General features: G+C 42.4%; 2 protein-coding genes across 3 annotated transcripts in view; one reads left to right on the top strand and one right to left on the bottom strand.

The window, feature by feature from the left end:
* MEST (mesoderm specific transcript) overlaps nucleotides 1-2947 on the top strand; it is a 9451-nt gene extending 6504 nt beyond the window's left edge. Inside the window, exons 9-12 of one of the 2 annotated variants that reach the window (XM_079304000.1) lie at nucleotides 504-605; nucleotides 1056-1132; nucleotides 1483-1546; nucleotides 1896-2947. In XM_079304000.1, coding sequence (XP_079160126.1) covers nucleotides 504-605; nucleotides 1056-1132; nucleotides 1483-1546; nucleotides 1896-2013 — 361 coding nt within the window. In that variant the 3' untranslated portion in view covers nucleotides 2014-2947. Of the gene's footprint in view, nucleotides 1-503; nucleotides 606-1055; nucleotides 1133-1482; nucleotides 1558-1895 lie in introns of both variants that reach the window. The other variant, XM_079304001.1, reaches the window with a different exon arrangement.
* On the bottom strand, nucleotides 2710-23788 carry COPG2 (COPI coat complex subunit gamma 2). The gene is made up of 24 exons (XM_079303975.1): nucleotides 23702-23788; nucleotides 22361-22413; nucleotides 21807-21887; nucleotides 21487-21558; nucleotides 20351-20430; nucleotides 19596-19671; nucleotides 18223-18315; nucleotides 17677-17763; nucleotides 16569-16726; nucleotides 15375-15508; nucleotides 14669-14736; nucleotides 14055-14243; nucleotides 13222-13317; nucleotides 11962-12205; nucleotides 9778-9853; nucleotides 8899-9002; nucleotides 7566-7691; nucleotides 6987-7049; nucleotides 6547-6686; nucleotides 6222-6393; nucleotides 5276-5373; nucleotides 4195-4333; nucleotides 3982-4080; nucleotides 2710-3099 (listed from the first exon to the last, which is right to left on the bottom strand). The coding sequence occupies exons 1-24, from the start codon at nucleotides 23736-23738 to the stop codon at nucleotides 2969-2971; spliced, it is 2616 nt and encodes an 871-aa protein (XP_079160101.1). The 5' UTR covers nucleotides 23739-23788; the 3' UTR covers nucleotides 2710-2968.

Here is a 23788-nt window from a genome sequence, read left to right as displayed (position 1 = left end):
GGAAACCCTGGAATGGAATTCCCAGAGAATTCCCTGGAAGTGTCCAAGGCTGGGTTGGAACACCCTGGCTGGTGGGAGTGAATGATCTTTAAATTCTCTTCCATTCCATGATTCCATAAATCAGGGATTTGGCAGGGAGGAATTCCCTGGCACTGTCCCCAGGGGGGTGGGACTGACCTCTGCACCATTCCCTCCCCACACTGACCAAGCATTTCAATTTAATAATAAACCAAACTTTACCATGGACACTGAAATCCTCCTCTTTCAGAGGCAACAAAACCCCTGCACAATCAGATTTTTTATTTTCAGCAGTGTTAAAAACCCTTTTTTCCCCCCCAAAAAAAGCCCTTTGATACCATCCAACTTACCTGAGGGACATCTCAGCACTTGGGAGTTTTGCTGTGGCAACTGGAAGTGCTGGAATTTTTTGCCCTCCAGAAATTTTTTAGTGGTTCCCTGACACAGCTGCTGCTGTATCTCACCAAATTCCATTTTTTTTCCAGGCTTGGGGCAGTTTTTGGGCCCTACACTCAGCCCTCCCAGGCAGAATTTTGGGATATGTGGACAGCAGTGAGGAATAATGATGGGAATCTCGTTCTGGACAGGTACCTCAGCATGAATTCCTGCATGAGCTTCCCAACTTCTTTTGGGGTCAACATTACATCCCAAAAAACAGCTGGGGGTGATGGGATAGTGCAGGGAAATCTGAGATGTGGAACCTGGGGATTTTTAATTTTATTTTTTTTTTTTAAATCTATGGATTGGATTTGGGGGAATTTTAATAATAACTGGAGCAGATTTGCTCTGGATTTGAATCTTCTGGGCCATTCCCAGAAGTCCCAGTGCCAAATCTCCAACTTGGGAATTTTGGAAGGACACATTTCTTCCAGTTTGTGGTTTTTAGGAGGATTTTGGGCTGGTGGTTGAGTTCAGTTCCTTGTTGAGTCCCTGAGCCCAGGGGTGATGGTTTGGTGCAGGAGATGCTGATCTCACCTGGATCTCATTTTATCCACAGCCCCAGGAGCAAATTCCTTTCCAAATAACTTTTCCTTCAGTGTTTTGCAGTACATAAACCAGAGAAAGAAGCACAGAGAACGCTGGGTTGGGGCTTTGATGTCTACCTCAGTCCCATGTGAGTAGGAATCCATTCCTTTTCCTGCTTGGGATTTTTGGGAATTGCCCCCCCTCCCTTCCAGAGGCTCCTTCCACTCATCAGCCTTTGGTTATTCTGAGCTCCACTCCAGTTTTTCAGCACAGATAACATTCCCTGGTTCACAGATGGTTCTCCAAGTGCTGCTCAAGGGGAAGTTGAGGAGCTTTTTAAACCCAAAAAGTTGCAAGCAGGGAAAAATTTGGGGGTTGGAGGCTGAACTTGAGGTTTCCCAAGCTTTGTGTGAGGAGGGAAGAATCCTTGGGGATGTTCTAATTAATGAATCCATTAATTTATGGATAAAAAAAGCTCTGTCTGTGCTTCCCTTGCAGTGCATCTCATCTATGGGCCCCTGGACCCTGTGAATCCACACCCAGAGTTCCTCCAGCTTTACAGGTAAGACCAAAGTGGGAATCCCTTCATTCCAAGGGATTTTTTACCTGGTTATTCCTTCAATTCCATCCTCACAGAGGCTGTTTTTAATTCCCACTGTCACCTGCACAGCCAGAGCAGTTTGAAAATTGATTCTGCATTTTAAGCACCAAAAAAATCAGGATTTTCAGTCCATCCCCTGATCCATTTTAAAACCACACAGGGAAGATTTGTGATTTCCTCCTCCAACCTAACCTGGGGCAGATGGAGATGCTCCAGGTTTTTTGGTTGGTTTTTTTTTTTTAAATCCCAAAAAGGATTTTTGTGATTTTTGTGCAAGAGGGGCTGAGTCTGCCTTGCTCTGTTTTTCCAGGAAGGTGCTTCCCATGTCCACAGTGTCTGTGCTGGATGATCACATCAGCCACTATCCCCAGCTGGAGGATCCCACAGGATTTCTGAATGCCTACCTGAACTTCATCAACTCCTTCTGAGCTGCTACAGCTCAGTTCTCACTCTTTTTTTTTTTTTATTTTATTCCAGAGTCAGGCTTTGGGGGCAGGAAAAAAAAAAAAAATCATGGATTTTTCTCTTCACACCCTCATCCTGGGCTTCCAAACTGAGTGAAATCCTTGGAGAAGTGGAAAAAATGAGGGGAAAAGCAGAATGCTGGCAGCTCTTCCAGCCCTGCACTCCCCTTCTTGCTCAGTTTAACTCTCTATTTAGAGAGGCAGAGGTTTCAATTAATATTAAATCACATTTTCTTCCTTCATCATCCTGACTTGGGAAGAAACAACCAGAAGTTCCCTCATAAAATCCCTTCATCCCCCTCCCTTCCCAGTTTTCCATATGGGATTTTTCCCAATTTAACCCAGGAAAAGGCTGCCCTGAGCTTTGGTTATTATTACCTGACATAAAGTTCAGAGAATTGAATCTGCCTCAAGAGATGGAGTTTAATCTCTCTCTGTAGATTGATTTTTTTTCTGTGTGGAAGAAGAGACAGTCACAAAAATGTTGCAAATTTGGAGGTTTGAGGTGATTTTTAATTTTATGTTGGGAATTTCATAGCATCCCTTTAGCAATAAGGGATTTTTGCTCAATAAACAGCCATTATGGGCTATTTTTTCTGTACTGGAGCAGAGAGAATTAGAACAAAAAAAAAATTTCTATTTTATTAACAGTGATTCATATGAATTCCACCACTTGAACCAGTGTTTATTTTCTGTTAATAAAAAGCAATTTTGACAAAAATCTGATTCTCTTTTATCTTTTATCTTCCCTGCTTGAGATAAGTTAGGTGGGAACAATGAGGAAAAGGACATGGGAATGGCTCAGCCACTAATGGAACATCATACAAAAGATTTTTTTTTTCCCAAATTGAGGAATAAAAACATGCAGAAGGACAAGAAAAAAAAAGAAAAATAAAAAGGAATTGCAGAGTTGGACGTGTCAGCCCACAGAAGCCAGGATGACATCGACAGACGTCTCGTCCTTGCTCCTGACTGTCACCTGCATGGTGACACCTTCCCCAAGTGCCAGCCTGGACCTGAGCAGCACATCACTGCCACCTCTGTACACACCTGGGACAAAGCAACAGGGACAGGTCACTTCAGACAGGCTCAGGGACAGCAGCTGGATGTGAATCCAGATGTGCCCAGGTGGGTTTCAGCAGCATCAGGGAAGTGACTGTCCCCTGTGCTGGGCACTGCTGAGGGAACACCTGGGATTTGGGGTCAGCTCTGAGCTCCTCAGCTCAGGAAGGACATGGAGGGGATGGAGAGTGGCCAGGGATGGAGCTGGGAAGGGTTTGGGGTGCTGGGGGAGCTGGGGAGGGGCTGAGCCTGGAGCAAAGGGGGAGCAGGGGGGACCCTGTGGCTCTGCACAAGCCCCTGACAGGAGGGGACAGCCCCAGGAACAGGGACAGGAGGAGAGGGAACAACCTCAGGGTGGGACAGGGGGGATTTTGGAAAAAATTCCTTCCTGGAGTCCCCATCCCTGCAGGGATTTAAAGCCCTGTGGATGTGGCACTTGGGGACAGGGGCAGTGCTGGGAATGGTTGGACTCTCTGACCTCAAGGGCTTTTCCAACCTGAACAATCCCACCATTCTAGAAGAAGTTGTGGCTGCTGCAGGGTGACTCAGGATGGGACTTCAGCAGCAGAAACTGGAGAACAAGGAACTGCCAGCATCACCCTGCTGAGATAAGCTCAGGCAAGGGATTTCATGATGGAATTTCTGCTCTGGAAGTTCTCAAATCAGAGATTCTCCACCATTCCCATAGAGCTTGGCCTGAGCACATCCAAGGCAGAGGTGCCAGTTAGAACCAGCTGCATTCAACACACCAGGTCACTTCAGAGAAAAAAAACCTCCCAGAATAACAGCAGGATCTCCTAAACTATTTATCCTCATTTAGAATAATCTGTGGGGACATGGGAACAGGAAATTCAGCAGCAGAACACTTACCAGCCAAGTAGAGGGTGTGAGAATTTTTGTTTTCTGGCACTTTATCTGACCTCTCACAGGGCTGCATGCCCAGGAATTTGATGATGTTATTGACAGCTTCTGCATTCAGAGATTGAATAAGGAAATTATTAATTATTCCAGGTAATGATTTATCACACTGAATAAAACCCCAGTGTGGCAGGTGGGTGATCAATAAATGAGGGATTATCTCACCATCCAGGGTTTTGATGGAACTGAGTGCAAAGGTTTCTTCTTTCTCAAAATCATCTCCCACCTCTTCCCAGGCAGCTGCAAAGTTGGGCTTTAAAATCTTCTGGAGATGATCAGACACTGTCACCTCCAAATCTTCCAACTGGGGGAAAAAAAAAGTTAAAAAAAAAAAAAAGGGAAATTTTCAGGCCAGTTATGGAAATGATCATTACCTTGGAAAGGAAAAAAAGAGCCTACAGCATTTTGCCAAGACTGGATTTAATTCCAGAAGAACCATTGAGAACTCTTCTAAAAAGAGGGGACATTGTGTTTATGGTGGTCATCTGCAAACCTTGAAAATATTTACACAAAACATCTGTGAGAACTGAAGGAGAGCAGCAAATGAGGCCAACACTTGATGGGTCAAAACCCTTTGCAGCCCCTCCTGGGCTTCCATGGAGAGATTTCCTCAGAGTCCATGGAACCCCAGCATGGTTTGGGCTGGAAGAAAATCCAGTTCCAACTCCTCCCACTGTCCCAGCTGCTCCAACCTTTCCTTGGACATCCCAGGGATTCTCTGGCAATGCCAGCCCAGCAATTCCTGCCCCTTCCCCAATTCCCTGGGTCCTGTCCCTCCATCCCTTGTCCCCAGTCCCTCTCCAGCTCTTCTGGATCCCCTGGAATGTGCTGGAAGCTCTCCCTGGATCCTTCACTTCTCCAGGGAATCATTCCCAGCTCTCCCAGGCTGGCTGCAGAAGGAGCCTTTATTTCCTCCAACACTTCCTGAAATCTGACTGTATCCCCATCACTAATCACAGAATTAACCAAAAATCAAGTATCTGGGGTGGAAAGATTGGAGCCCAATTCTGAAAACAGACAATGGAAGTTATTTCTTCCTTCCCTCCTCTCTGTCCCCACAAATTCTATTCCACAGGGAACTAAAACTTTGGACAGAAATGAAGTTTGAGGAAATATCTAAAAATAACATTTCACAGTATTTTGGTGTTCAGGCAGATTGATTCCAGAACTGAGAGGAAATTTGACCCAATGATCACATTGATCCCAAATTAGTGATAAGGGAATAGAGGAGAAATCCTGGACTCACCACATACTCATCCTCATATCCATCCTCTTCTGGCACCCCTGTGTTGGGGTCACAATCCCTCACTGTGAACTTCATGGTGCAGCTGAAGGTACAAGTGACTGGGAAGAGAGAGAAATCCTGAATAATTGGGGAAGATTCCTCTGCTGGAGCCCTCTCTTCCCAAAAAAGAGATTGAAATTCCCATCAGTTTTACCCCAGGAATACAGTGCTGGGACACACACTTTATTTTAAAATCAAAGGGAAAAATGATATTAAAGACCAAAGGATGAGCTCAGTAAGAAATCACTGATTGCAAATGAAATCCAGCAGCAGCCACCAGGAAAAATTCCAGAAGGATTTCTGCAAATTCAGATTACTTCTAATATTCCCTGGTGTTCAAATAACTTAAAAATTCACTCCACTGATAACTCATGTTAAATAACTGATAAACCCAGTGGTGTTTAAGTAAGACTAAGAAAAGAAAGGGAAGTTTTTATGTCCATTCCTATATTTTTTAGTAGTTTCTGATTCTCTAAAGAAAGAAAAAAATTAAATAGTCCATTAAATAAAGCCTCAAATTAGGAATATTTTTAGGAATATTCTATTTTATTAGGAATATATTTATTCTATTTTATTTATTGATTTTCATTCTATTCTATTTTTGTTTTATTGGCTCTGTTCTTGAACTCTACAAACATCCATGCTTTAAAATGTGTTCATTTCTTTGATTCCAGGCAATAAATCTAAGTTTGCAGAGCATGCAGCTCATGGAATCCTCTTTACCACCCCATTTTTAATCATCCAACACCACTGATCATTGATAAGATTTATTTTTCTAAAAACCATCACTTGTGACACACCCAAAATAAAAATCACAACCAAAGATTTGAGGATGAACCAAACCCCACACCCCCAACACTTGAAGCTCCCCAAAACTTTAATTTGAGAGATTTTTGGCATTTCTCACCTGCAGTGGGGTCATCCTGGGGGATCCTGACCAGGGTGTAGCACATTCCTGGCTGGTTGTAGGGCAGGCTGGGAGCTGGGATGCAGCAAATCACATCATAAGCATCTGCTGGCTCCATCTGCACTGTGACTCTCTCCAGCAGCTGATCATTCAAGGTGTTTGTGCAATCAAACTGCAGCAGCAAACAGGGAAAAGGATTTGGAAATATTTCCTCATCCTGAGGGATTCCCCCCCCCCCCCTTCAAATCAGCTAAAATCCTTCATGGCATGAAGCAAATTTTCAGTCCAAAATCCTGTTTTGGGAAAAAGGGGTGGATTCCCTCACCTGGAAAACAATGTGGTTTGGGAAGATGTGTTTGATGCAGCAAACAAAATATTCTGTTTCTGCTTCTGTGAGCTGCACTGGCTCTGAGGATTTGAACAAAGGACCCAGGCCCTTAAATTCTGGGATGGCAGCCAGTTGTTCTGTGCAGGAAGGAAAAAAAGATCAACAAGGACAGGTTCTGATCCTGCCATCATCACAAAACTTCAGAGAATCCCAGAATGATTTGGATTAATTCAGTTCCACACCCTGGACACTTTCCACTGTCCCAGGGTGTTCCAAGTTTGGTCTTGGACATTCCAGGGATTCTCTGGCAATGCCAGCCCAGCAATTCCTGCCCCAATCTCCCCTTCCCCAATTCCCTGGGTCCTGTCCCTCCATCCCTTGTCCCCAGTCCCTCTCCAGCTCTGCTGGAATTTTGGACAGTCACTAATCATTCCTACCTTGAAATATATCCTGGCGTGAAGGAGCCACTTTCTCAGGTTTGCTGGTCACCAGGGCAATCTCTGTGGAGAAAAAAAAAAAAAGCAAAGATTTTGTGCTCTGTCTCAACTAAACCCTGAAAAAGGTTTAAATGCCATTAAATCTCCACTAAATATTCCCTATATTATGCTCCCTATATGTGTCACACATTCTGCTGCAAACCACTGCCAGCCTGGCTCCCCACACACTGAATTGTTGTTTTTTTTAAGATTGAAAGTAGAAGAAATAAATCTGAGTTATGAGGAAAAAACCACTTAGTCCTCAAAGAGCCAGCATTAAAAATAAAAGGAGAAGGGAGACAAAAAAAAAACAACCCAATGCTGTTGTGCTAAGTGAAGATGCTCAAGAATTGTGCAAGGACATGGGAGAAAGCCAGAAAAGTGACTGAGAAATCCTGGAATGGCCTTTTCCCAAAGGTTGTGAACCAATAAATTGTGATTGTGCACAGGCATGTCCTTGCTAATGAGATCAGCAGAACAAAAGCAGCCCTGAGGCTCTGAGCTTTGCCTCCAGCCCATTTCCATGAGCCTGGGAGTTACCTGCTTTCTGTTCAAAGATTGGGGCTGTAGCCAGGGGAACTGTTTTCATGTCAAAAGGTTTCTCTGAAGGTTCCAGTGTGTATTGATGCAGGGCTTTCTCCATCCCAGGAACAGAGACTGTCAGCCCTGCAGAGGAAAAAAGTAGAAAAATTCAGTTTTAAGAGCTGATACACAAGAAACACATAACAGTCAAAGCAGAAAAAAAAAAAAAAAAACCTGCTCTGAAGATAACACAAAGTTGTCAAGTCTAAACAGCTCACTCCCAAGAATTTCACGTGGATTTATTATTCCATAGGTGAAGTTTCAATCACAGACATAAAATGATTTTATAACCAACCCTCACTTCATTTCAGACAGGAAAAGATGAAGCAAAAAATGAAGACATTTTTGTCAAGTGAAGGAGTCAATGAGAAAAGCCCAGCTCGTACTATTGGCTCCATTTCCCAGATTCAGGCTGCTTAAAATTCCCAGATTCAGGCTGCTTAAAATTCCCAGATTCAGGCTGCCCAGAGCTCCCAGATTCAGAATGCTCAGAGCTCCCAGATTCAGGCTGCTTAAAATTCCCAGATTCAGACTGCCCAGAGCTCCCAGATTCAGGCTGCTTAAAATTCCCAGATTCAGGCTGCTTAAAATTCCCAGATTCAGACTGCCCAGAGCTCCCAGATTCAGGCTGCTTAAAATTCCCAGATTCAGGCTGCTTAAAATTCCCAGATTCAGGCTGCTTAAAATTCCCAGATTCAGGCTGCTTAAAATTCCCAGATTCAGGCTGCTTAAAATTCCCAGATTCAGGCTGCTTAAAATTCCCAGATTCAGGCTGCTTAAAATTCCCAGATTCAGGCTGCTTAAAATTCCCAGATTCAGGCTGCCCAGAGCTCCCAGATTCAGGCTGCATAAAATTCCCAGATTCAGGCTGCTTAAAATTCCCAGATTCAGGCTGCTTAAAATTCCCAGATTCAGGCTGCTTAAAATTCCCAGATTCAGGCTGCTTAAAATTCCCAGATTCAGGCTGCCCAGAGCTCCCAGATTCAGGCTGCCCAGAGCTCCCAGATTCAGGCTGCATAAAATTCCCAGATTCAGGCTGCATAAAATTCCCAGATTCAGGCTGCATAAAATTCCCAGATTCAGGCTGCATAAAATTCCCAGATTCAGGCTGCTTAAAATTCCCAGAGCAGCTGTGGCTGCCCCTGGATCCTCGGGAGTGCCCAAGGCCAAGCTGGACAGACTCAGATTGCTCAATCTGCCTCTCTCAGCACAAGCACTTGGCAGGGAGGTGCTAAAGGCAGAAGAACCATGTGAATGAAGAGCTCAGAGTGTTTTCCTTTCTCTCACTGACCATTAAAAATGTAGGCAGCATTCAGGGCCAGCTGTCTCTGCTGCAGCACATTCAGGTAGAAGGTTGCCCTGTCCCGGACTTCGTCGTCGCTGTCCATCATGCACCTTTTTGGGGACAAAAGGACAAGGTCAGCCAGCTCTGGGCATGAGAGAGCTGAGCTCAAAATGGTACTGACAAAACTGGCTTTGATACTGTAGTGACAGAGATTTTTAAATTGTGCAAAAAATGTGTTTGTACAAGAAGGGAGTTGGTTTAATTTCAATGAAATCGTTAACGCCGCGTGTCTTAACAAGAAACGTGAACCTGTGACATGGGAACACCCAACTCTGGAAACACAAATGTTATTTATGAGGAACCTGCACAGGAATTTTTTTGCATCAAGGGGTGATAAAAATACTCACATGCAGAAAAGCTCTGACTTTTTATATGGGCAGATATTGATAGGACAAGGAGGAATAACTTTAAATTAAAAGAGATTTAGGTTGGGTGTGAGAAGAAAATTGGCAGTTGTGGCTGGAAGATGCAAGACCAGGTTGGATGGGATTTAGAGAAACCTGGGACAGTGGAAGGAGCTCCTGCCATAGCAGGGGGGGAACTGGGTGGGATTTAAGGTCCTTGCAGCCCAAAGCAGTCAGTGACTCAGTGATTTATCAGCCCTTGAGCAATGTTCTCAGCCCAAATTACCATCACATGCTGCCATGACTAATCCCATCCCTCACTTCCTTGTGATCCTTCCTTCCTCCAGCAGTGCAGCAAAGGTGGGAGAAGCATTTGCCCACTCCCCAAACTGGGATTGACAACTTCAGCCTGGTGTGACCTTGCTGTTTCCAGGCAATCAGAATTTCCAGGGATCACATTTCCTGTGTCACCCCCACTCACCTCTGCAGCAGCACCAGGATGCTGGGGAGCAGATTCTCATTCTGTGCCCCAAACTTTGCCAAAGCACTGACAGCAGCTGCAGAGAGAACAGGGAGGTGTCAGAGGACCCCAAATTCTGCACAAACAGCCCTGAATTCTCAATTGACACATTTCTCACTTCCACACCATAAACCTTTCAGTGATATGGAAAGACTAAACTATTCCTGTATTTCTACATGGAAATACTCTTGTGATCAAGGCTCTGAAAATCTCTTCTGAGGGAGTTCTCCACCAGATATTTGTTGGAGCTCTGTGGAATATTCCAGCTGTTGGCATTTCTGCCATTTGCAGCAGCTCTCACACAGATAAATCTGTTTTCCACACAAGAATCCAGTTGTGACCAGGGCCAGGCTACACCAGAGGCTCTGCAGGGAGCTCAAACCCCTCAGTTAAACCTCCAAATAATTCAATTTCAGCTTGGAGAAAATCCCCACCCAGAAAGAAGAGGAAGCACTTTCAGGAAGTACAAACTTATGACAGTGACATTAAACAGGGAAGTCACAGTGTCCCCTCCTTGTGTGTCACACCTTGAATTCCAGCAGCCATTCAGAACCAATCTATGATTTATGTTCTGAAGCAGGAACTCAAGATGATCTGAGGATAAAAACTCAGGATAAAACCACATTCTGCACAGGGAATGGGGAGGAACCAGCACTCCCCACACTCCAAACCCAGATTCAGCCTGGGAATTCCAGCAGAGCTCAGCCTGATGCCATCTTGGTTTTGCCTTTTTTTCTTTGAACATTTTTTTAATTATTATTATTCTTTGCATATATATCTGTAGCTCTATGTTTTATTATATTAGTAGCTAGGGGTTTTTTTTTAGTAATTTTCCATGGCCTTTCTCTAAGTAAAAAGACAAAACAAATTCTAGAATTCCAAGCCTCAGAGAATACAAAATTCCAATGCTATCTTGGTTTTTCTTGGGAACCAAGGTTAAGAACAACTCTTGGAAATACAGTCTTAAGAACAAAACACAAGGAGAAGACTCCAGAAAAAAATATTTGACCTGATGGAAAATTGCATCATCACTTGGCCCATGTCTTAGGCTGCAATGCAAAATGTAACCAGTTCTGGGATTCACCCACTTCTGTTTGAATTCTGAATATTCTGTTGATAGTTCTGTTAATTTTTTGGTAGATATATTGAAGTAGATAAGGTATAAATATCGTAATTATGATGATAATTAGTGTATATATATTTTTATAATGGTGTGAGACTTAATAAATTATTTAACTATTTTTTTTTAAAGTGTGGATTCCATCACCAGCTGTTAAAACCAGGTGAAGCAGTGATCCTTATCTCTTCCATGACCCATCCCTCATAACTCAGGGGGAATATCCTCTGTTAATGGGCCAGTTGCTAAATTCAGGTTGGACAGTTTTCTTTATCTTCCCACAGCCCATCCTCCCTCCAGGAGATATCTCCTGTTCATGGCCACTGAGTCCCAGGGCATGGCTGATAAAATTCCATCATCCCACTGGGAGATGCTCCAGCCAGGGCAGGAGCCAAGCCTTTCCTAGCCAGAGAAAAACTGACATTTGGACACCAAGGCACCTTCTTCCCACTGCATTCCAGAGGAAAACCAGAGCCTTGCACATCATCCCTGGAGCTTCAGAGGAAACTGCACCTTCTCCAGGAGCACTGCTCCAGCTGAGCCACATCTGCCCCTGCAGGAGGATGCAGCACCATGGAATGGGACTGTGCCACCACCCTGACTGACTGACTGTGCCAGCTTGGATTCTGACTCTGGCACTATTCTGTTTTTTGTATTACTGTATTTTTATTTTCATTCTCCTAGTAAAGAACTGTTATTCCTAATTCCCATCTCTTTGCCTGAGAGCTCCTTCATTTCAAAATTAGAATAATTTGGAAGGAGGGGGTTTCCATTTTTCATTTCTCTGACTTAATTAACAGACACCTGTCTTCCAAACCAAGACATCCTCTTAACTGGTGCTTTTATCAATTCCACTCATTTCTTAAAACCTATAAAAATATCCACACCCCTGGCTAAGCAACCTTTAGCAGGCTACTACAAAACTTCCCATGAAGACCTCTAAATAAAAACCCACTCTTACATTACCTCCTTCTTAAAACCACCTCAAATTTCATTTTGAGGAAAAATAAAAAGGCAGAATTGCTCACCAGCCCTGACAGCCTCATTCTCCAGCACCACCCTGTTGAAGATGAAGCGGATGTACTTGGAGGGGGAGGGGGTCCTGGGCCCCTCCTTGCCCAGCAGGTGCAGGATTTTGGTGGCCAGCACTGTGTGCTCACAGTCCTCAATGAACTCACACAGGTGAGCCAAGCCTGACTCTTTGCTCTCAGGGTTCTCCTCAATGATGCTGATGATGCAATCCACAATGGCTCTCTTGTACTCAAAGCCACCCTGGGAAAAGGAAATTAGGGATAGTTCTCAGTTGTTTCACACTTCAGTGATGGCTTCCCATGGGAAAAAAAACAATCATGGGGGTTAAAAAAGGATGGGGCATTCCCAGCCCTCAGAGCATCCTCAGCTCCAATGATGCCTCAGGATTTTAGCTTTGATATTTTTCAGATCTCTTAACTCCATAGTTAACTGTCTTCACATTTAGGTCACACAAAACAATCCCTCTAGGCCTGAAATTCAAGGATATCCCAGTATAAATAGAAGTGACTTGGGGTACATGAACTTGTAATTGGAGGATTAACCCCTGATATGTAAATGGACCAAACTTATAATTGTCTGAAAAACTTGTGACTGTTGTTCATCTTGAGTGTAGCCTCTGGAAGGCTTCTGATCTGATATATTATTATATAATTTATATTTTTCAAATTCTGCACTGCATTAATATATAACTGAACTTCATATAAAATACTAGCAAGTTCTCCTCACAGCTCAGTCACACAAAACAATCCTTTTCCAGCCCCAGAATCTGTTACACTGGTTCTGTAGGAGCAGTTACAGGACTCTGTTACAGCTTTAGGTATAAAAAGTGTAATTTATACAAAAATCAGAAATAACAGCAAATTGAAGAGAGTAATCTGGAAGGATGGGACTGCAGAACCTGGAGCTGGAATTGGACAATTAACCTCATATTAAACCTTATAAAAGTGTGAAAACTCCTGAGTTGGGGTCCATCCTGGGTGTAGCCTTGACCAGGCTCTTGTAATGCCCAAGGTGAATAATTTGAAGGCATTTTAATAAATAACCACTTTATTCTCTTAATTTTATCTAGCCTCTGTTGCAGGAAGCCACTCCAAGGCACCACTAACTCCCAAGCATTTCACACAGCTCCGACCTACCAGATTTTACAATCCCTCAGCCCCATCTCTGTAAACCCACAGACAGAAGAGACCTTCCCCATCCCCAAGCAGTTCCAAACTTGCCCCAAATCCCTCCCCAGAGCAGTGGCACACACATACATCATCCCTGAGCATGTTGGAGAGGAAGGTCATCATCACACTGTGCTTCCGAGGGTACTTCTGGCACAGGGCACTGATGGCCTGCACCACCACAACCTGCAGAAAACACAGAGGGATGTGGCTCAGGGGATTATTTCTCAAGGAAAAAAAACAGGTTTCTATCTCAGATTGTCACCTTGGTTGATGAAATGAAGGATAAAAATCAGGTGGAACAGTTTTGTGTAAGGGTGTTGCAAGGGCTGGTTCTGCTAAAAAGGTTGGATGGAAAAAGATTTAGGATGGAATGTGTTAACTCAAAGGCCTCCCCTCCTCCCTTCCTTCTTCCCAGGCATGATCATGATGCAATTTTAACTTGTCAAGTTCTGCTTTTAAAACTCTTTGCAATTTCAAACTTGTCTAATACTTGTTTTTCTCATAAAAACAAGGAGTTAAGATTACTTTAAGCAGACTGATTTTGCAGAGCTGTGCTCCTCATGGTACAACTGAACCAATTTATTAGCCACTATAAAATTAACAGTTTTCTAATTATGCATCAAGACTTGAAAAGAACACTTAAAATCCTCCTTCCTCTCTAAAACAACCAGAAGGAAATACAGGATATTACACAGGAGGCAGCAATACAACAAATGAATTTTTTTTTCCCTTTCCTGGAGTGGTAGGAGGAAATCACACAGGATATTTAAGCTGGAAAACACTTTCTGAACTTTACCCTGCCACACTAAACCACTGAAACATTAACAGGAAAAGCTTCATAAAAAAAAAAAAACAAAACAACAATCAAGAATGGGAGAAAAACCTGCAGCTGGAAAGAGCAGAGGCCTCCAATGGCACACCTTAAACTCATCTGAGATTTCTGACACGAAGGAGGAGATTTGCTTCATCAGCCTGTCCACACTGCTCTCACTGCCTGTCTTCAGCAGGGTGGTGATGGCCAGGGTGGCAATGCTCCTGTTGGAGTCTGTGATGAGGTTTTCCAGGTCCAGGTTGCAGGCAGTGACTGCAGATGGATGTTTCATGGCTACCTGCAAGGAGTGCAATTCCAAAATTATGTGGGAGCATCTTGCAGATCAAAGGATTGGATGCAGTCAGAAGTCAGGGGTTTAGGTTGCAGCATTTTAAATGAATATTAAGTTGTGGCTTTGACAGTCAAATTTTTGTGCAGTTCTGAAATCAGAACATTTCCTTCATGTGGATTTTGTAATATTAAATATCCCCAGATTATCAAACTACAGCTTGTTACATCCCTGTGCTCCAGAAATGAGCAATCACAGCTTGAATGCAGGAAATATTTCTGGTGTGGAAATATCAATTCTCCAGCATGTAATAATTCCAAATAAAGTCATCACAAGGACAGCTGCTCTGCTTGAGGTAACACATCACTAGGCACTGTTGGCTGGCTCTGATCTCAGAAAAATTGAAGTTTTTTGGGAGGTTTTGAAGAACTCACTTTATTGAGGGTCCGGACGGCTGCGTAGCGCAGGACGGGTTTGGGAGAACTGCAGAAAAGCTGCAACACTGGGGGGGAAAAAAATCACCAAAACAAACAAAAAACACAGATAAAAACCAAAGATGTAAAACAAAGATCAAAGAAGTCTAATAAATCTCCATTCAACTACATGCTGCTAAAGATTCATGCAGCTCTATGCTTAATTTATCAGGAGTTTCACCCAGGTTAGAAAGAAACTCCTGGTTTTTATCTCTCTATTTGTATATTTGTCTCTATATTCCAGTTCTATATTCCAAGTGGAGGAGAGTTTTCCCAGTTTTTGGTGGTTGTTTCATCCTTGGGAATGTCCAAAGCCAGGTTGGAGCACCCTGGGATAGTGGGAGGTGTCCCTGCCTATGGAACTGGATGATCTTTAAGAATTCTTCCAACCCAGAATTCCCTCCCATCCCAAATTCCTGCAGCTGGATAAAGACAAGCATCACCTCATGTCACCTCTAAACCATCAGTAAATGGTTTTATCTAAAAACCATTTATCTAAACCTTTGGATGAAAAAGGGATCTCATCCAAAAGCCCTTAAACTTAAGGTTAAAGGGCTTTTAACCCCAAGTTATCTGAAAATTCAGGGTTTGGGGACTCTAATTCTGCTGGATTTTTTACAATTTCTTTATTTCAGTTGTTTCAGGGGTACAAAGGGCTGTGACCAACCTGAGACAGCAGGTGCCAGCTCCCTGGCAGTGCAGTTTGGCAGGTGGATGATGGCAGAGGCAGCCTCATAAATCACCATCTCATGCTTGTTCCTCAGGCAGCTCTCAATGAAGTCAAACAAGGGACTTTCATGGCTAAAAATACAAAAACACCCAGGATTTTAGGCTAGAAAAACCCTTTTGAGATCAAGTCCAAGATTTCATCATTACAAATACAGAATCCCAAGATTTTAACCTGGAAAAAAAAATCTCTTGAGATCAAGTCCAAGACCTCCAACATAAAAATCCCAGGATCCCTTAGGCTGGAAAAACCATTTAAAATCAAATCTGAGACTTTCATGGCTACAAACACAGAATCCCAGAATCTTCTAGTTTGGAAAAACCCTTTAGGATTGAGTCCAAGATTTCATAGCTAAAAACATAGAATCCCAGCATTTTAGGCTAGAAAAACCCCTGGAGAACAAGTCCAAGACTTCATGGCTACAATACAGAATCCCAGCATTTTAGGCTGGAAAAAACCTTCAAGATCAAACCCAAGATTTTAATGGCTACAAACACAACAATCCCAGGATTTTAGGCTGGAAAAAACCTTCAAGGTCAAACCCAAGATTTTAATGGCTACAAACACAACAATCCCAAGATTTTAGACTGGAAAAACCCTTCAAGACCAAATCCAAGATTTTCATGGCTGCCAACACAACAATCCCAGGACCTCTTAGGCTGGAAAAAACCCCTTTAGATCAAATCCAAGATTTTCATGGCTACAATATAGAATCCCAGGATTTTATGCTGGAAAAAACCTTCAACATCAAATCCATGACTTTCACAGCTGCAAACACAATCCTAGGATTTCAGCCAGGAAAAACCCCTTAATCTTAAGTCCAAGATTTCATGGCTATGAACACAGAATCCCAAGATTTTAGATTGTACCCATGAAAGTCTTGGACTTGATTTTAAGGGGTTTTTCCAACACAATAATCCCAGGATTTTAGGCTAGGAAAAAACCTTCAAGATCAAATCCAAGATTTTCATGGCTACAAACACAAAAATCTCAGATCTCTTAGGCTGGAAAAACCCTTCAAGACCAAATCCAACCCATGGCTACAAGCACTCCAGTTCTGTCTCTGATTTCCACAATGCTGCTGTTCCCAAACCTTAAAATCAATTGTGATTTTAAACCCTTCCTGTTCCTTACCCCTCATCAGATTCCTTGAGCAGTTTGCTGGCAATCCTGATCAGCATGCAGTAGGCAAATTGGGATTTCAGGCCAGATTTGGTGAATTTATTCAGCATCTTGGAGACAGCCAGACGGTCGTTTTTCCTAAGGTGATAGAGCAGCCCCAGAGCATGATACTATGGGATGGGAAACAGAGGGGCAGGCACTGAGTACAGCTGCAAAATCCACATTAAAATATCAAAAGAAGGGTAATTATTGCTGGTTCCTGGCAGAAATACCTTCTAACCTCAACTGAGCCAAGCTGCAAAGATCTGCAACATTTCTGTGCATTCTCAACTATTCCTGAAGATCCAAAGAGGCACAAAGTTAATTTATTTCCTTTTTTTTTCCCTCCATCATAATATCATAACTTCAAATGTTTCAGCTTTGCACAGCCCTGAAATGACAGCTGACCTCACAAAAATCCTTGAGGTCTTTTTGATGGAGTATTTCTAGTTCCTTTCTAAGTTATTTGGGTTTTTTTCCCCCCCATAAAACTGATTTACTGCAAGGCTTCATGAAGGTGCTAAGTGGGCAAGAACAAAACTGATTTTACAGAATTTTTTTGATCATGAGTCTGCAACAGAATAATTCCATATTCTGAACAGATAAAATAATTTCATTTCCACAGAGGTCTGGAATACCTGTGCAAAAATTTTTCTCTTTTGGAGATCTTACTGATATTTGGGTTCATTTTTTTGCACCTGGCACATTTTTTGAAAGCCAAGAGATGCTCATTGGGAGGCAGTGAGATAATTTCAAGTTTTTTGAGCACTCAGATTGAAATCCCTTCTGCAAGAAGCCCTGTGGGACAGGCAGCAGCATCCCAGCTACCAGAAATTTAGCAGGAAAAAGGGAAGAGAACTCCAGACCAAGCTCTTAATTAACAATCTTGTGCTGCCATCATGGAAAAATTCATTCATTTTTTTTGAAACTGTCAAGTTGCTTCTCACAAATCACAATTCTTGCTTTTAAAATACTACAGAAAAATAAGAATTTTTTTTTTTCCTGAAGTTTTTTTAAGAAGTCCCAGAATGTCACTAAGCCCCCCCTCAGCAATTCTGGGGACAGTCACCCTCCAACACACCTGTACCATGATGTTGTCACTGGAAGCTGCTTCCTGAGCTTCATTAATCCACCTTTTGACCACATCATAGCTGATCTTCATCATGTGCTGCAAAAAAAATTGAGGTTGGAGACAAGCTCTTTATCCTACAGCTCTATAAACTGGATTTCCCTCTACCTCAGTCTCTAATTATTCCACTTTTATTCATAAAAATATTAACTAGTGAGATTTTCCCAGCTTTTTCTCCCAAAAAAAGGGAGAGGAAATCAGAGTGGATGCATTAATTTTGTTCTCCTGGGGTTTATTAGCAGAAATTATCCTGAGTTGCAGTTTCAGCAGGTGATTTCATGGCCCCTTCCCCAGATAAATTCATGTTTTACACTGCAGAAATATGAGCATTTTGTAATTATTATGATTGATGTACCCAAATGTTAGGAATTTGAGGAGAGAAAGGAAATTCTGCTTTTTTTCTTATTTTCCAGAGACATCTCTGAGAAAAACCAAAACAGACTGGACACCTTCCAAGCCTGACAAAACAGCAGATTGACAAAAATCTGCTTTACTTACCAAGGAAGACACTAGAGCAGAGCTGGACACACTGGGGACTTTGTCCACAATTGCCTGTTTCATGTACCTCTCAATGGCCTGGAGCATTGTACCCTGGGGAAGGGAAAAACAGGGAAAAAAGGACAGGTGGGTGCTTTAGAGAAAGAGCAGAAAAACAGCAGAAGGCAAAAATCCACCTGCAAAGAACACTCAGCAAAAATCTGGAGTTAATTCTGCAAGGTGAGGTTTGAGCTGCCTGGTCCTGAAGGGTCAGTGACAAAAAGTCAGCAGCAGAGAAATCCAGGAGGGAAATTGGAGCTTCCAAATATTCCAGCTGCACATTCCCAGTGCTCAAACTCCCCAGAGCTGCTGGAAATGGCACAGGGAATAGAGCAGAGCAATCCCAGATAGAAATGGAGTTCCTAAATTGCACATTCCCAGTGCTCAAACTCCCCAGAGCTGCTGGAAATGGCACAGGGAATAGAGCAGAGCAATCCCAGATAGAAATGGAGTTCCTAAATTGCACATTCCCAGTGCTCAAACTCCCCAGAGCTGCTGGAAATGGCACAGGGAATAGAGCAGAGCAATCCCAGATAGAAATGGAGTTCCTAAATTACACATTCCCAGTGCTCAAACTCCCCAGAGCTGCTGGAAATGGCACAGGGAATAGAGCAGAGCAATCCCAGATAGAAATGGAGTTCCTAAATTGCACATTCCCAGATGGAAACTGGAGTTTCCAAATCTTCCAGGTGGGCAGTCCCAGTGCTCCAGCTCCACAGAGCTGCTGGAAATTGCAGAGGGCACTGAGCAGAGCAATCCCAGATAGAAACTGGAGCTCCTAAATTGCACATTCCCAGAGCTCCAGCCCCACAGAACCATGGAAATTGCAGAGGGCATGGAGCAGAGCAATCCCTGATGGAAACTGGAGCTCCTAAATTGCACATTCCCAGTGTCCAGCCCCACAGAGCTCCTGCCAGAGCAGAGGACACTGAGTAGAGCAATCCCAGATAGAAACTGGATATCCCAAATCTTTCAGCTGCACATTCCCAATGTTCCAGCTCCCCAGAGCTGCTGGTAATTGCACATGGCATTGATCAGAGCAATCCTAGACCAGAAAATGGAGCTCCTAAATTGCACATTCCCAGAGCTCCAGCCCCACAGAACCATGGAAATTGCACAGGACATTGATCAGAGCAATCCCAGATAGAAACTGGAGCTCCTAAATTGCACATTCCCAATTCTCCAGCCCCACAGAGACCATGGAAATTGCACAGTTCATGCAGCATCCCTCCACAAAGCAGCAGTTCTAGCACTGCTGTAAAATACATGCTGCAAGAGCAGATTTGGGGTTCCCCCCACACCCCCTGTCCCAGAGTGACCCCCTCTGTACTCACATCAGTGATCCTGCACAGAGCTCGGATGGCAGGGCCTCGATACACATCCTCCTTGCCTGTCATGTCTTTGGTCAAACTGCAACCACCAAAAACATCCTTTGAACACCTCTGCCTTTAGCTGACACTCACCTCATTTAGCTGCTGAAGCCTTGGTTAGGAACAGCTTTGTAATAATCAGCTTAATTGGAGTTATCAGCATCAAAATCTGGGGAAGTTCAGAGCTAGAAAATGCACATTTTGTATTGTTTTGTTATGGTTTGTTTAGCTCATTCTCCTTCTTGGTGGTGTTGCTTGTTCCACATGGAATTTTGATTTAGAAATAGAGACCAAAGTTCAGTTTGGATTATATATTTCAAAAGCTGTTCAGCAATCCAATAACAGATCAAATTATTGCTTTTGCAACAGCTGCAACACCTCTTTTTGTAGTGAAAGAAAATGGAGAGCTCAGTTGGGAGAATGAATTGAACTTTACTCTGCTTTTTTTTTAAACTGTGAGACAGCAAAGCCACTACCTAAATTCTGACAAAACATGAATTAAAAAAAAAAAAAAAAAAAAGAGAGAAAACAAAGCAACAACCATTTGATAAATTGAATTCTCTCACAGAGTGGCAAGAAAATAACATATTTCAGAGGGTGGCACATAGAGTGTATCACAGAATCCTTCTAAAACCTCAAGACTGTAGCAGCTCAAACAAAGCCAGGGAGCTGTAGCCCCTTTTGCAGAGGCTGATCCCAGGTCCTGGAGGGTGTCCCACCTGCTGGTGACAATGATGACATCCTCAGAGATATTGGCCATCTCTTTGATTGTGAGGTAACACATTCTTCTGAGGGTTTGCTGTGCAGAAAAAGATGAAAATCGATGGGGATTAGAAGTTTTCAAAGAGAAATAAAATATAAAAATAAAATATTTCACTTTAAAAGAGAAAGAAGTTTTTAAATAAAATACATTCTCTTCAATTCAAAGTTAGCACTTTCTTTCTAATTCAAAATTAAGTGTAAAACTAGATTTGATAAGTCAAACTCCCTAATATCAAACAAATCAGAAGAGTAAGACATCAATATTTTGTAAAATGATAAGAACTAATGCAAAAATCCATGTTAATGATCAAAGAAGTGATGCAGCACACTCAGAAATCCCCCCAAATTATCAGTTAAAATTATGAGTTAAAAGCTTTGAAAATAAAACTCTGTTATTGCAAAAATAATAGAAACACATCTGGAGTGTGGACATTGAGTCTTTGAAAACAATTAACTTTATATTTTAAAAAATCCTCCACTTTGTAAAATGTAGATATGAGAAACATTCCAAACCCATTGCATTTCCAAAAAATGCAATAACATCTTTGAACAGCTACCCCTTCCTTGGAGAAATCTAACAAGCAAACCCTTTTTAATTAAAATGAATGAGCCCCATCACATGAAACACACTCAGAGTCTGCAGAAGAGATCACAGAAGGATTTTACATTCTGCTGAGCCCAAAGCTGAATTCCCAAATTCAATTCCCAAACCATTCTAAGATTTTATTTTTTTTTTAGGGCATTTGCCTCAATGTTCTAAGGAACAGCAGCCTTTGATCTGCAGACAATTTTAGAATTCTATTTTGAATGAAGCAGATGGTGATTTACAAGTGGAAGCAACAACCATCAAGTGATTTGTAAATTAAGCTTTTGTCATTATTGCCACTTTTACAGCTTTAATTAACTCAGAACCCACCTCCACCCCCATTCCCAACCCACAGAATAACCACATGTTATTATTCAGCCCTTTATTTCCAAAGCAGGAATTGCCTCCAGAGCTCCTCCTGTGCCTTCTTTGCCTCCCACATCCCATAATCCAAAGGTTTGGCAGCTCCTGCAAGCAGCAGGGAGAGGTAAAACTCCAGTTCCTCACATCATTAGACTGAAACAATCTGGTCATGGCAAAAAAAGCTTCTGTGGCTTCTGTGGTTCCAAAGTGTTCACCCTGGAATGAGCAGAGAGGAAAATCAGGAATTATCCAGCTCCTTTTTTCTAAATCCCTCCCACACATCAAAAATCTTTGCTTGGAGATTTTTTTTTTTTCCCCTGTTAGAAATCATCTTTTAATCCTTTCCTTCTCAGAGAATCCACAATTATCTCCATTCTAAATGCCTTCCATAAGGATGGAATTTTCCCTTTTTATTAAAAAAAAAAAAAATTAATTCTGGATGGAGAGAAATCCTAAAAATTTACCTGGTTCAGCAGGTACAGGATCTTGGTAAGGATGTGAAGACATCTTCGTGGGTTTATTGGGGTCTCATTGAAGAGTCTTGCCTGGAAATCAAACAGAAATTCTGTTTGAATATAATCCTCAAACAAAAATTAATTCTCTCGCAACAATAAAATTAAATGAATCTGTTTCCAGCCAAGCAGCTGGGAATTTTTATTTGGATTAAATATGTGTCTCAGAGAATGTGTTCTTGCATCTTTAGTTTGCAGCCATCTGAGAAAAAAAAAAAAAAAAAAGCACAAACAACTCAATTTGCCATCTGGAAGTGGCAAAAATGCCTTAAAATAAAATATTTTTTTTTTTTCAGGAAGAGCCCCCTGAGATGCCACATGTCCATATGGAAAGCAGGAGCCACATGTCATCTAATAACCCTAAAAAACCTTTCATTAACCTTAAATTAAATTAATTTATTTACACTCTCTGTGATTTTCATCCACATTTCCCCACAATGGTTCTGCAACACTTCCTGAAGGAAAAATTAATTATTTAAACAGCATTAACTTGTGATTATTCTTACCTCCTGAAGCACAGCACTCTTCTCCAGATGCTGGAAAGGATTGGAGCCACTACCTGAGGAAAAAAAAGAGATTTCTCAGCTGAGGAATTCCTCCCACACCCCAAAAGGTCTGAACATGCAGGAACAGCCCCAAAATTCCACCAAAAAAAACAAAAAAAAAAACCAGTGACATTCCTATTTGAATAACAAAGCTTTAAATTGTATGTTCAGAGTTATGAAAAGAATAAAGGTTAAAAAAAAAAAAAAAAAAGGGAAGAAGAAAATGCTTGATATTTAATTTGTCTTGACATAAAATTATTTCCTTTTTCTGCTTCCCTAATCCACTTCTTTTTAAACCTTTAGGCACTGAAGGCATCAACACAAGAGTTGATCAGGATGTGGAACAGAGCTGAAATAATTTTTCAGACCCACAAATCCCTCCCCAGCCCCTGATCCTCTCTTCCCAAGCAAGAATCTTTCATTGAATCCTCACTTCTCACACCTTAAGCAGAAAAAAAAAAAAAAAAATTTGAAAATGAGACAAACTCAACCCTAGCTGGGCACATTTGGAGCTCAGAGGAGCAGCACACAAAATTTCAGTATTGTAGGGAACATGGATTTAAATTTCTGATTTTTGGAAGAGATTTTCCAAGGATATTATCCCAGGTTGATCCAAGTTTCATCCAGCCTGGTTTGGGATATTTCCAGAAATTCAGGAGCAGCCCCAGCTTCTCTGGACACCAAGATTTTACCCCCCTTTGGGCACAGAGAGATGGGGCCAGATGTTGCCTAAATTCCCTGCTGGGAATTCCAGATGTGCAGGCAGAGAAGGTGTGGAAAAGCTTCTCTGAAAAGTTTATTTTCTGTAAATATATCATCACACCGTTCAGGTAATGATATAAATAGAAATACACGTAATCAACTCTTTTTTTTTTTTTTTTTTGAGGGATGAAACGTGCACTGAGAAGAGATGGGGATAAAACCCTCTCTAAAAATCAAACGGAGCCCAGTTCTTTTGGATTTGTCACCATAAGTGGAAAATATTTTGAATTCCCCACGAGCTGTGAGAGATGAGAGACCACAGAGCCAAGGAAAGGCTGGAAGGAGATTTAATGATCATTTTATCACCTTAAACTATCCCAGCTTTGCTCTAAGCTGGCCTTGGACACTTTCAGTTCTGCAGAAACCAAAGTTTCTCTGGGAATTCCATCCCAGCCCCTCCTCATGATCCCCTCAGCATCTGTCACCTCAGCATCGCTGTCACCTCAGCGTCCCCTCACCTCAAACCCCGCTGTCACCCCAGCTCCCCTCAGCCCCCTCCTCTCCCCAGACCCCTTCCCCTCACCCTCAGCCCCCCCGTACCGGACTCCTCGTCCTTTTTATCGAACTTCTTGATCATGGCGGCCCCGCTCCCGCTCCCTCCGAGCGCCGCCGCCTCAGCAGCCCCGC

This window comes from Erithacus rubecula, assembly GCF_903797595.1.
Source record: "Erithacus rubecula genome assembly, chromosome: 4".
NCBI lineage: Eukaryota > Metazoa > Chordata > Aves > Passeriformes > Muscicapidae > Erithacus > Erithacus rubecula.
The sequence above is the reverse complement of the archived record's forward strand: the minus strand, read 5'-3'. Positions and strand labels throughout refer to the sequence as shown.

Coding starts and splice junctions, on each gene's coding strand:
- COPG2 (XM_079303975.1), bottom strand. CDS start 23,738: ATGATCAAGAAGTTCGATAAAAAGGACGAGGAGTCCG. Junction 18,316..19,595: donor CTCTGTGCAGGATCACTGAT/GTGAGTACAGAG, acceptor TCCCTTCCCCAG/GGTACAATGCTCCAGGCCAT. Junction 7,692..8,898: donor TGCTGCCTACATTTTTAATG/GTCAGTGAGAGA, acceptor TTTCCTCTGCAG/GGCTGACAGTCTCTGTTCCT.